General features: G+C 34.3%; 1 protein-coding gene across 1 annotated transcript; it reads right to left on the reverse strand.

The window, feature by feature from the left end:
- Positions 1 to 1042: 1042 nt before the first annotated feature.
- LOC110447803 lies at positions 1043 to 11996 on the reverse strand. The gene is made up of 9 exons (XM_021493735.1): positions 11919 to 11996; positions 10381 to 10413; positions 9332 to 9420; positions 7759 to 7830; positions 6176 to 6293; positions 3716 to 3804; positions 3230 to 3298; positions 2360 to 2492; positions 1043 to 1143 (listed from the first exon to the last, which is right to left on the reverse strand). Exons 1-9 carry the CDS (start codon positions 11926 to 11928, stop codon positions 1112 to 1114), a joined length of 645 nt encoding a protein of 214 aa, XP_021349410.1. The 5' UTR covers positions 11929 to 11996; the 3' UTR covers positions 1043 to 1111.
- Positions 11997 to 13225: the final 1229 nt, after the last annotated feature.

A 13225-nucleotide genomic window follows, 5' to 3' on the forward strand; every position in this document is an offset into this window, starting at 1 on the left:
ATTAACAGCCAATCAAAACACGTCGCATGACGAAATGTTGACATGAGACCAGTCAGCAATATGGCAGACGGCGTACACTTCGCATCTTTTGCCCAGGAAGAAATCGACAGAATTCTTTTTGACAAAGACACAAGAAATACAAAGAAACCAACGTAAGTTGCGGTACGTCTGTTCCGTTCGTATTTAAAGCATAAGAACGATATTAAATCACTTGAAAGCTATGATAAACAGGAAATGTAGAGTTTTTTTAAGTAATAAAGCCTTACTTCTATTTGACACGGGTTTAATAGGTATTTATCGGCAACCTCCGGGCTTGATACGTGAATGACAAAGATTTTAAAGAGAGTATTGTTATGTTCAAAGCTATGTCCAAGAACCTTAAGCGAACTGGTGAAGGGTCTGTTAAACAATGTCTCCCTATTGAAAGTCCAGCAATGGACTATGCAAAGTTTTAGGAAATACAATTAACTGATTAAGTGAATAAGATATGATTTTTACATTCCGGGCATCAGCGCATCTACTCCCCTCCGCCTCTCGTTAACTTACACCATTACTTTTCCCGAATGTAAACTGTACCACTCTTACGATATACCACACATTTATGAGTCAACGCCCATTTGTACGTAAAACATAAGAATGGTCCACAAAATAAATGTACCAATGTATGTTCGTGTGTGTGTGTATGTGATTGTGTTTAAATTCATTATCATAATTATCAAAATGTATCACCCTTCAGCTGGCTTTTTATTTCATACAGTAGCCGGACGTTCTTGATAGCAGGGTATACGCTGATATATAAATATGTATATCCCGATTTTCGCAACTTATATATCGCCTTTTTCATTGTGAAACAGTTCGTTGTTATGTTCACCACGTTACATTGCCGTCTGTTTTGATAACACCAGATTTTGGTTGACAAATGGAGGAAGAAAAGCGAGACTCCTTATACAAGATTCTTCTTCCATTCAAGATTATTTCCATGACTTTGGAAATAATTGTCAGGCAGCATTTGATAACCAAATTAGAAAAACGAACACTTGGGTAGCAACTATACATTGACAACTTTTTAATTGCAATTCATCTGTATGAACACATTGAAACAGAGTACAAATCATCCCGTTGCAAACATTTGATTTGTCATATCTGAAAAAAAGAAAAACAAACGTATTGTGACATTCACAAAATAGCTATTAATAACAAACTTTCCAACATCCATCTTGGTTTCTCCCATTTGATATCAAATTTACTTATGAATATAAATGAATTTATGAAAATAGTATCTTGAATAAAAGTGTATATGCAAACCAACATTGTTTTTTTTTTGCAGACTTTAATAAAATAGCATACTTAAAATTGCATCCTTTTAATGAATTGAGATTTAGTGAAGTGTTATTTATATAGTCTTACAAACAGATTATAGAAATATATTAAATATAATTCTTGTGATCAATTCATCCACTAGATTACCGTTTAAATGTGTCGTTTAAAATTGTATATCTTTCTGTTATCAATATTTTACTGTCAAATAGCAAGAGAATTGGCAAAAAAGTGAAACATCCTTAAGTTTTGAAAATAAAAACGTTCATTATTATATACCTTACAGATTCGCAAATGGAATATATAAATATTCATATAAGATGTCTAATGTGGTTTGTGCAGTACAAATTCATATATTTCTAATGCTGATGAAAAACCTTCATGGACTTTTAAAGTCAAGAATGATCTTATAGCTGATTCTTCAAAATTTGTGATTAGCGTCTCTAATATACTGCCATTCGTATTGCCATTGAATTCCACCTGAATGCAGGTCAATGCATGTTTTTTTAACGGTTAGTTTGGCGAATTAATCATATTGAAAGGATAACAAAATTATCCAACAAATAGTACAGTGACATGTTAGTTTCACTGGTGTTCACTATGACGTCATTTTTATGGTGTTATTTATAGCCTCAAATCATCCATTTTTTGCGCTCGAAACGACCAGATGCATTTACCTATATTAAGTTTTTCGTTGGATGGCAAATATGAAATTTAATTAAACATCAATTGGTTTTAGAGTATTCCTTATCCCAAGGAATTCGATGTTAAAACTGGAAAACGAACGTCTGTGAGTATTGAAGTGTAAGTGCTTTGTAATGTGCGAGCTGGCATCAATCCAGCCGCTGACCCCATTAGGCGTTGTCTAACTATTGATCTTGTTTCCAGTTTTATACCGAATCACAGGTAAAACTACATATTTAGCTTCCTAGTAAGGTAGTATTTCCCCTCATATACTGTGGCTATTTCACTGTACTTAATAATAGTTATGTCATGCATTTTATCAAAGTTGGTTCTCCCTGATGTAAAAACTGATACTCACTTTTCTTCAAGATATAGCAATCAACCTTGTTACAATAATCGCTGTCACAGCAAGCATCGCATATAGATTGGCCATTTGCTACCTCTCGGCCTGGATGACCCACAACATCATTGGCGGCTGAGTTCTGGCACAACTGAGATAATATATACATATGTATATTATATATAAGAAACAATTGGCATATAAGCAATAACGACAATGCAGACAAAAACATTTGTCAAATTTTATGTATGTAATAGTAATATTAAATCAATATTTGTATCGCACCTAAGACAGATAAACCATTTTAATCACCCATGCTGGATCTTTTTTCTCGTCTGATCTGTCTGGTACCTTAAGGTGACATTTAGCGGATTTTCACACGGTGATTTATTCATCTGGTCGTTAACATCTTTAAATGGACAAGATGCTTTATAAATATTATGTTTGTCGTTATTGTTTTTGATGTCCTTAGATATCTGATGTTGTAGATCAAATATAATCTACATGGTGCGTTTTCTCCTTTTTTTTACGCGGGAGCCTTCGAATGTTGCTTAAGAAGTGAAGATGTCATATTTATTTGAAACCCCAAATAGGATACTTGTAGTATTAAGCTAAAAAATATTACGAACTTAGAGGTGCGAGAAACAAAGTCATTTACCTGTAACTGAGCAAGATCGGGTTATCTCAGTCTCGGGCTTAGATTTATAGAATATCTAACCCCTTCGGGGTCTGATAGGGGAATCCCAACTTGAGGTGGGGAATTATTAAGTTCCCAAACACATGGTTTGACCTGTACGATTTCATATTATTTAATAGAAATACCGGTAATTATAAATCAAAGTGTATCATACTCAATGATATTTGATAATTTGTTAACTAGTCACTTACATGTTTGTCTTGACATCCAAACGAGTAACGAAGTGAAGAATATTCGATGTGTATACCAGCATAACAAACCTGTAACAATTCGAGGGAGATAATCCGAGCTCAACTTAAACATAGAAGTACAAGAAAAAGAAAAAAATGATATTCACACAGTACAGAGAACGTTTAAAATCACTTGAAATAATTTCAAGTTAAATAAACAAGGAAAACGAAGATAACACAAACATAAATCCCTCTAAATTTGGAAATGCAATGTTTTCTGTCACCACAAATTGCGCTCGAATTTTTTTTCATAACAACAAGTATGAATGATATGAATTAACCTTTATACGATGTAGCAGATGTGTCACCACGAAGTAACAATAACATATTGAGAACCAAATAACAATGAACAACGACAAATAAGGTTTTGTCATACTTCATCATAACATCCTCAATTGTAGGGATGATGCCTGTCCTACTACAAAATATTAGCTTTATAGGTCTAACCTTTCTATCCTGGCACGTCTCGTAAACCAGACAATCAGCTGGGGAAGTTACGGAGCTACATGATAAACATCTAAGCTGACTTGGTCCACCTGGAAACACAGATAATTCATAATGGAAATGTTAGTTGTTGCAATTATAACATTATTATTATTAATATACATGATCGTAAAGATACCTGCTTATAAGCAAGTTAACACTAAAATCATCTACTACAAGTTTTCATATACACAGTAATTGTAGAGGACATAAAAGTGCTGCAAAGAATGTTTCTTCTTAAACGACACATTACATTCGATCTATTGTCATGCCGGTAGATAAATTTCCCATTCATAGTTGAATTTTTTCCAGTTAGGATCGTTTAGAAGGATAAAACTGTTCTCTTGTACCTGCTTGGGTTCTTGCGAGGAAATGCAAAAAGTATACATTTTATTGTACTAAGCCACGTTTTCAGTGACTTCAATATTATATTATGTGATTTATTAAATGGTTAGTCTGCTATACAATAATGGGTATCACCAAGTTAGACAATATCGTTACACTATAACTGTTATGAAATATCTATATTTTTGTTGCAAAAATATGTCCTAGAGATACATGTTTCGATGTTTTTTACCAATAAATACAAATTACGGCCACTAAAGAACGTAATTGTATAAACCCCATTTCATTAAATAGCAATTCGTTCCATATGGTCAAAAGAATGCCAACTTCATAACATTGTGGGTTCCAATAACAAGAAACACCATCGTAGATCGTTCAAAGAGCTTAATTACCAAGAAAAATGTTTCTTCAGATTGTCTTGGATGAAATATTTTACACATCTATAGCTAAATTGCTAAATTTACTTGACAGCAGAACGAAATTGCTAAATTCGGCACATGCGAGGATAAAACGTTCATGTGTTCAAAACAAAAGGTAATCATCCGCGAATGTTGTTTAAGCATATGCATATGTAATTCGTTAAAAGTGCCTTGTAGGAAGATTGACTATAGCTTTGCATGTATTTTCTACGCACAGTTTCTTTTTTTTCGTTCTGCGCTGAACTCTTTTTGTGTTCTTTGTCCTAACATGCTAATTGAAATCTGGTTAAAGTGTCATATTTCTAGCAATCGACGGAAGGTTCACGGGACAAGGGTTTCAAAATAACGATACTTTTAATCATTATGGCGGAGATGTACATGAGTCGCGTATAGCTGTAATTAGCAACAACCTAGAACAGATCATTGTTGGTGAAGATTCATCATTCTTACAGTTTGGGGTCGCACAACGTCAAACGATATACAATTTGAACACGATGTGCTCACAGAGAAAAACATTAATAACGATTCGAGGTTCATATGTACCGCTTTGTCACAACCTAATTCGAAGGTCGTCTCAAAGAGGTTCAAAATGATTATCCGTGGTTATAAGACCTTTGCAACCAGCCAATATCTTTCTCAACTCCCCGGGGAGCACACAACCCGTATTACTCACAGCTAGTATTCTACAATTCACGCATTGCCAAACCACGAATTCATATACAGCTGAGTAGACTAGAATAAGCGTAGTAAAGTATCTTGCTCAAAGATACAATACAGTGCCGTGCCGTGACTCGAACACGCAACTCCTCGGACACGAGCATGCCGTCCTATACCTGTGGTATGTATCGTATTTGATGTATCTTAGGAAACGGCCTGTGGATAAATACGGTTTCGTATTTAGTCTTGTATATTTCTTCATCAAGGAAATTTGTTATATTTAAGCCTAATTACCATGGTTGTCTATTTTCTAACAGTAATAGACCTATCGCATACTGAATTTTAAAAAACAACCTTAATCGTGTATACTGTAGTTATACGGTCATATACATGTAAGTACTGTATGCATATATGAACTGTTAACAAAGTATCTTTACCTGTGACCAGTTACCTTACAATTACCAGATAATGGGTAAATATTTTGATTACTAGAAAACCGTGAAGGGAGCGTGAAATTTTCACACAAAATGTAACAGACAAAGTCAACACCTGTGGGTCCGGGTGTGCTTTCATAACTATCAATCGCCAAAACAATCTCATCAGCTATTTACTCAATTCGATTCATTACGGATAACAATGTGGAGTACTGTACCTGACAATACTGCCCCATTATTGATAGTGTTACAGTCAGTTTAATCATATGTAACGTGCATAGAAAAAAAAATATGAATAATAAAATATTCCGATCGGATATATTAAACACGTATACCATGAACCATATTCCCCCTAAAATCTTCCGGATTGCTTTCATTCCTTAAAATCGATCAAAAGACATTTATCGCGCACTTGTGTGCACGTTTTCTCCCACAATGGGTTGATCGATCGTTAAGTCGCACAGTTGTGCACACTATGTGCGGAGAATGTGCGCACGGTAATTTTGGTGCGGTGCGCGATTCAACAACTGTATTAAATATATATGGAATATAGCGTTAGATATACATACCTGGATTAAGACCACAAAGAGTGTCCTGGCAGTGAGGTCCTGTACAACATTTTCCACACAGTGATATCGATCTTTTACCAACCGCACCAGCTGAGAGCGATTGCATGATCACGCAAGCCTGCAAATACAGATTAAATTGAGTATTAACGAAAAACAATCTGAAATGATTTATAGATGATGAGTAAACAAGAAACAATGTTTTGAGAGGATGATATATAATAAAGCTGATGAGAGAAATAATAGAAATGAGTTATGCTTAATATAAAATAGTTGTGTATTTATAACATTACTAATTTATTGAAAAGAATGGCTTTGGACATACTTGAAAGAATAACATACATTGTATATGATTGAAATCTGCTTCAATTACATGCATTTCAACATTATTCCATATGCGATTGTAATGTCCCGAATGACGTAATTGAGTTCACTCGTTCCCCCTTTTCTGCAGACTAATTTTCCCGTATTGTCCTCATGACAATGCGCGAGAAAATATATGTGTTCATGTTATCCTAGGAAGATATGGGAAGAGTACACTGTGTTTGATACACATTTATATGAAAGAACACACTAATAAGCTGCATACATGATAACTGGATCCTTAGATTAAACTCGTATTCAAGCAGCCAACCCCAAAATTTGAATCTTGTTTAAAGAAAGTTTCTAAGGCATATAAAAGATAAACAGTTGTAGCTCTTGTTAAATATTATAAAACAATAGGACATCACAATTCCTTGTAATAGTTACTTTAAACCATGCACACCTATTAAGGAAAATAAGGATCTTGAAATTTTAGTCTGCAAACACATTTTACTCTAAATTATTTAATCTGGCCTCTGACGTTTAGACTTTCAAATTATTTTGAATACATTTATGAATTTCAACACTTTAACTAGCGAATACTAGTGGTCGCAAATTCTGTGCATATCTAAACCAGTTACAATTGTACATCCCTCAAGTTATAACCCATTCTACGATAGAAAATTAAATATACTGCGTACAAGTGTGTTCATGCAATTCCTTTTTTTAATATTATCCAGTTGGGTAAATTATCCCCGATTAAACATAGGCGGTATTTTTTTATAAAATGTAGTTTTTTCTCTGATTTTCCACGTATTATATAGGTTCCTTATGGGGTTTCTCTTTCTAAGCAGTAACGAAAAGATGCTCGTAGATACGAAAATAATGCTTTTTGACATTTGCACATCTAAAGTAATCATATCTTATACAAATTTTCTTTCATTAAAACAAAAGTTTGTAAGATGGCTTTTGTTATAAACTGTTCTTCGTGTCTGTAGTCGTTAAAATAAGTTTATATGTATGTTATATATGTAAGTTAATAATTAGAGAAAATTAAGGAATATTTGCGACGGGTAAAATGGCTTTACACTTTATTTAGGAAACTCCATGTACATAGATATTTCATTGAATTCATGTACACTTCTATGATGACATCGTCCGACTCAAACACACATCTATATTGAACATTTAATTATAAAAGCCCCCATCCCTCGAAAAAAATGAAAAAAAAAATGAAAAAAACGACAAAAACACAAAAAGTAGAAAGGAAACAAAAGACTTACCGTATTTGACCTACACCCAGCGTTGAACACGACCTCATTCGAATCGGTGACAACCTTTTCCACGAAACATTGCTTGGGGAAAATAAATCATGACATGTACAACCATTTTTCCGATATCAAATATTCTGAAGACTACTCAACCAGATTATCACAGACAAAGTAAACATTAGAGAAAAAAAACGATATCCATGTTTTCATTAAGACTCAAGACTATCTTTAAGCATTGTCTCGCAAACATCATGAAACAAAACTGATTTTTAGCTCACCTGGCCCGAAGGGATTTGAACTAAAATTGTTTTAGAGTATATTTGGTTAAAGGGATTTTATTTCTGTATAACGGAGAATGTTGCCCCCTCTTGCGACAGAAATGCGGGACCAAATAGTGGGTAACAGGTAGATCTTTGAAAAAGTCTTCTTCTCCTCAACCAATGAAAGGATTTTGAACATTTTTTTTAAAGAGCATCTTTGGACAAAGAAGGCTGAATTTTGTTTAAACATAAGGTGTGGTGTACCTGGGGGCAGAGGAGTGAAATAGAGCAAAGCAATTCCCCTTCTGTGAAAAATAAGGGATTTAAAAGATGAAGTCTGAAGAATGCTTAGGTTAAACATACTCAATGTGTACAGATCGAGGCTCTAGCTTTCCGCTTTGGGGCAAAGGGGTGCACACGAAGCCCAATAAGGAAATAGGGGAAAATTAAAAATTATTCCTGCATTTTTTATTAATGAAGGGATTTTACTCAAACTTGTTTTAGTGCGTTTTTTGGAAAAAGAGATTTTGATTTAAGTTTTGAACGGCGTACTCCTTTGATAAACCTGTGTAAAATATCTGTTGAGCTGTTAAGGCACATGTGCCTCTTGTATGAACTTTAATGGGATAAACGATTCAGTTGCATTCAAAAGTATCTACAGTCTGTATGCTTGTACCGTTTGACGAAAAAGACATTCATTTGATATAACACAAGTGACCTTATCACTTCGTATTGATACACTACAATGACGTAGCATAGGGCGTGCTTGGTTCACAACCATCCATGAAGATTTGCTTTTCTAAAATGAACTAATATTAAACATGATTAGATTGATTTTAAAGCTACACATAAGTTTGAAAAATGCATAAAGTATATGATAATTATATATTTGACTTCTAAAAACTCTACAAACTAAATTTTGAAAATGGAACTATATTTCTTTGGTTTTGTTGTTATGCTGTTGCTAGAACCCAAGCGAATGTTGTACATTTCCCAATGAACATACTCTGTTGTTCTCTATACTGAAATAACTGCCATCGCTATTTATGAATAACCAAAAATTACCGGTTTCTGTTTACTTATGCTGGCATCACAAAATTCAAAGCAATTAAAAATGTAAATATTAGGGTTGGAATCTTTTATGGAACATTCATGAATTCATAACACGATTTATTGCATATGTCATGAAAACAAATGTTGTTATGACCTCATGATTGGTCCTTAAATAAAACGCACTGAATATCGTTTCATACCGACATAAGAAATTAAAATGTCTTCGATGTTATCTACATGAACATTATCTGTGTTCAGTCTATGCCGTATACCTCGCTAGCAGGACAGGCCACTGTGGTCTCCTGACAAACTGCTAAACTCCCTTCATTACTGCATTCCCAGCATCTTTGATCGCACTTCACTGTCAATCAATTAAAAAATAACGTTATAATCCAATATTATCATTGAAGGAATATAAAATGCCCGCATGAACACTAGTACTATTCTGTATGGTAACAATGCATATTCATATGACTATTAATATGATTAAAATAAAAGTTAATTAATATTAATAATAATGTGAGGTTCTTATATAACGATTTATCACAACCTAGTTCATAGGTTGTCTCAAAGCGGTTCTCAAATTATTAACCGTGGTTACAGGGCCTTTGCAACCAGCCAATATCGTTTTCAGCTCACCAGGGAGCATACAGTCGGAGCTGCCATTTCGGCTCTCACCGCTAGCATTTTTTTATTCTAGCACTGCCAAACCACGTACTAATTTACAGCTGAGTAGACCGGAACAAACGGAGTAAAGTATCTTGCTCAACGATACAATACAGTGCTGTGCCGTGAGTCGAACTCGCAACCTTTCGGTCACGAGCCCGGTGTCCTACCACTAGACTACCGTACCTCCCCAATATAAACAATAACAGATATGCTAACTTTTACCGGTTCATAGGTCGACAATAACATACTATTTGCGTTTCAGATGGGTACTTTACTACCAGTATTTGGTCAGTTATTATGGTAGCGACGTGCTAACAAGATAAACAAAAATTACTTATGTTACCAAGACAATTTGATTGCTATCAACATAAGAACATGGCAATATTGATGTTACCGTCATATCAACAAGGCAATATTACCGTTACTACTATGGCAAAAACCATTATTATTGTTATACCGTCATGGCAACGAGACAATATTATTGTTACCGTCATGACAGCGAGGCAATACTACTGTTACCGCCATGGCAATGGTTCTGTTGACATCATTGCATTTGTTTAAATTGTTGTGTTAATATGACAAAGATATTTTTAAGACTGCATAATTTTACAAAAGTGAATAAGCAAGGAAGATAGCATTAATAAATACTTACCGAGAGTAACAACAGACAGCCAAATGACAACTTCTGTCGGAATCAAAAACAATTACATTTCAGGAACTGGTAAGAAAATGGTTCTGTCTCGTTGGCAATTATTTAATCCTTATAACATAACGATTGATACACTGTGCTTGAGTTGTAGCTAGACCGCTGATATTTGATTCAATATAACCCGTATAAACCGGGCTTTGTGTACTCAGGATCCCTGGCTGTATCGGCTTTGGTATTAGGTTCAAATGTTTTTTTGTCTAGAATTGCGTGTCTTTTCATCCCTGTATACTAGAAACCAAGCGTTGCGTACTTAACTTATCATGTAAATCATTCCTAATAAACACTTTTCATAGCAGCTGTTCAATTTCTCTAGAACTGTTAAATAGTTGCGTAAACGTTAAAAAGTAATCGTTATCTGCATTGTAGTCACCTGGATCTAAATACATTACACGCATGCTCTTGCACACAGGGAAGACCGTCCTTAAATGACCATAGCTGTCAATAGGACGTTTAACAATACTAAACAAAACAAAACAAAACTTAACAAGGTTTGGCTTTATGCACAAACAAAGTACTATCAAACGTGTCGCAACGTTTTAAGACCGACTGATCCTTTTTTCTGTTTATGACTTAGTGAGCGTACTGTTTATGTGTGTAACGATAAGACCACATTGACATTTTTTTCTGATTGTCATTAAGCTAATTTTTTCTCTGATCAGTTTGCAAAACTTGAGAATGTACTACAATTGTAATACGATTCCATCATTAATCCTTGTAATATACCTCAACATTTTTTGCCCTTTCTCTAATTAAACCGTCAGCTTCGACGATGATACTTTTTTATTTAACTAGTTATGGGGTTTCCTGTACTTATAAAACGGATTACGACTCGGTTATATCAATAAATTATTGATATGAAATACTGTATGATTAGGTGATAAAATAACCACATCCTTTTTTCTAAGATTTAGCAAAGATATCTTAATTAGGGAAATCAGTTCGGTGCAAATATTGAAACGAAATGAGTTATGTACAGATAAATTTTAAATGTTTTTGTTAAAGTATACACGTAACAAAAAAAATCCAATAAATCGACAGATAAAAAAAAATCACGAAAAGACAAATATTGCGAAGAAAGTTCATTTCCTTATCGAATTGTAAAATTATTGTCATTTGATATAAACTTGAAAGAATATTTTTTTTAAACTTTACAGAGTCTTATTAAAAGAAAAATCACAGAAAGAAACTCTGAATTATGAAATTCGGTGTGTACTAAATGTTAGGAATATTTGATTACAATGCAAATATGTTACAAATCCTCAATATAATAAAAAGCCTGTTAATTTAAAATTTTAGTACGAAAGTTCCATATGGTGGAAACGCTAACTAAGTCAGGCCTTCTGCACCAAACAGCTTAAATTCAAACTTATTTTTTTTCTTCCTTTTTCTTGTTATTTTGAACCTCGATAATTGAATGCTCTGATAGTTCAAAATTTGAAACCTGCAGAAATGTTACTGAAAAATAAGAAGACTTGACTTACCCCGCAGCATTGTTCTTGAGTTTTGAATACGTGTCTGAAGTCTACTTCGTGATTTAAGAAACGTAGATAAGAAGAAAGTGCAATGCAAGTATAACCTTTTTTGAAATATAGATAAGATATACGACCGCAGAGTATGTTCTTGTGCAGGTTCGGGCCCACATAATTTAACATAATTATGTAAGTTTTGGGACTTATAGAGTCTATCATATGTAGGAATTGATACTAATAGTATATTATATGTAGGTATGGGTACAAAAAGTTTTCAAAATAAAAAAAACTTTAAATGCAATAAAAAATAAATTCAATTTTTAGGTCACCTGAGCTTTAGCTCAAGTGACCTATTGCTATCCGTTTTCGTCCGTCGTCGTCCGTCGTCCGTCGTCCGTCGTCCGTTAACATTTTACATTTCAAACTTAAAGTCAAGTTCTGCTGGGCCGATTGAACTGAAAGTTGGTAGGAATGATCGCCTCATGGTCCTGACAAAGTGTTGTTATTTTTCGGGTCGATCAGAAATCCAATATGGCCGCCACGGCCGCCATTTTGAAAACCTATTTCAAACTTAAAGTCAAGTTCTGCTGGACCGATTGAACTTAAAGTTTGTAGGAATGATCGACTCATGGTCCTGACAAAGTGTTGTTATTTTTCAGGTCAATCATAAATCCAATATGGCCGCCACGGCCACCATTTTGAAAACATATTTCAAACTTAAAGTCAAGTTCTGCTAGGCCGATTGAACTGAAACTTTGTAGGAATGATTGACTCATGGTCCTGACAAAGTGTTGTTATTTTTCAGGTCGATCAGAAATCCAATATGGCCACCACAGCTGCCATTTTGGTAAACTATTTCAAACTTAAAGTAAAGATCTACTTGGCCGATTGAACTGAAACTTTGTAGGAATGATCGAATCATGGTCCTGACAAAGTGTTGTTATTTTTCGGGTCAATCAGAAATACAATTTGGCTGCCATGGCCGCTATTTTGCTACTAAGTTCTAATAGGCCGATCTCACTTAAAATTGGTCTAGGAATGATCAGCTCATGGTCCTGACAAAGTTAAGTTAACATTATACTATTTTTTACTCAAATTGGTACATATTTCAACAACAAAAATAAATACTATAGACTCAGGTGACCGTTAAGGCCCATGGGCCTCTTGTTTCGTATTTAAACGAGTAACCAAATTTTCGTATTTGTATGCTTTAAGCGATATACAAATTATCGTGTTGCTTATGAAGTTACTGCTGAAATATTATACGGTTACTACCAATATTGCAGGACTTTCCAAGTTATATGGAGAACACCTGACCA

Source organism: Mizuhopecten yessoensis, unplaced genomic scaffold (assembly GCF_002113885.1).
Source record: "Mizuhopecten yessoensis strain PY_sf001 unplaced genomic scaffold, ASM211388v2 scaffold3621, whole genome shotgun sequence".
NCBI classification, from domain to species: Eukaryota; Metazoa; Mollusca; class Bivalvia; order Pectinida; family Pectinidae; genus Mizuhopecten; species Mizuhopecten yessoensis.

Excerpts from the sequence above, each read along its gene's own strand:
- LOC110447803 (XM_021493735.1), bottom strand. Across the intron at positions 6,294-7,758 it reads CTGGGTGTAGGTCAAATACG|GCTTGCGTGATCATGCAATC; the intron begins GTAAGTCTTTTG and ends CTGTATTTGCAG. Across the intron at positions 1,144-2,359 it reads TTGCTATATCTTGAAGAAAA|ATATGACAAATCAAATGTTT; the intron begins GTGAGTATCAGT and ends TCTTTTTTTCAG.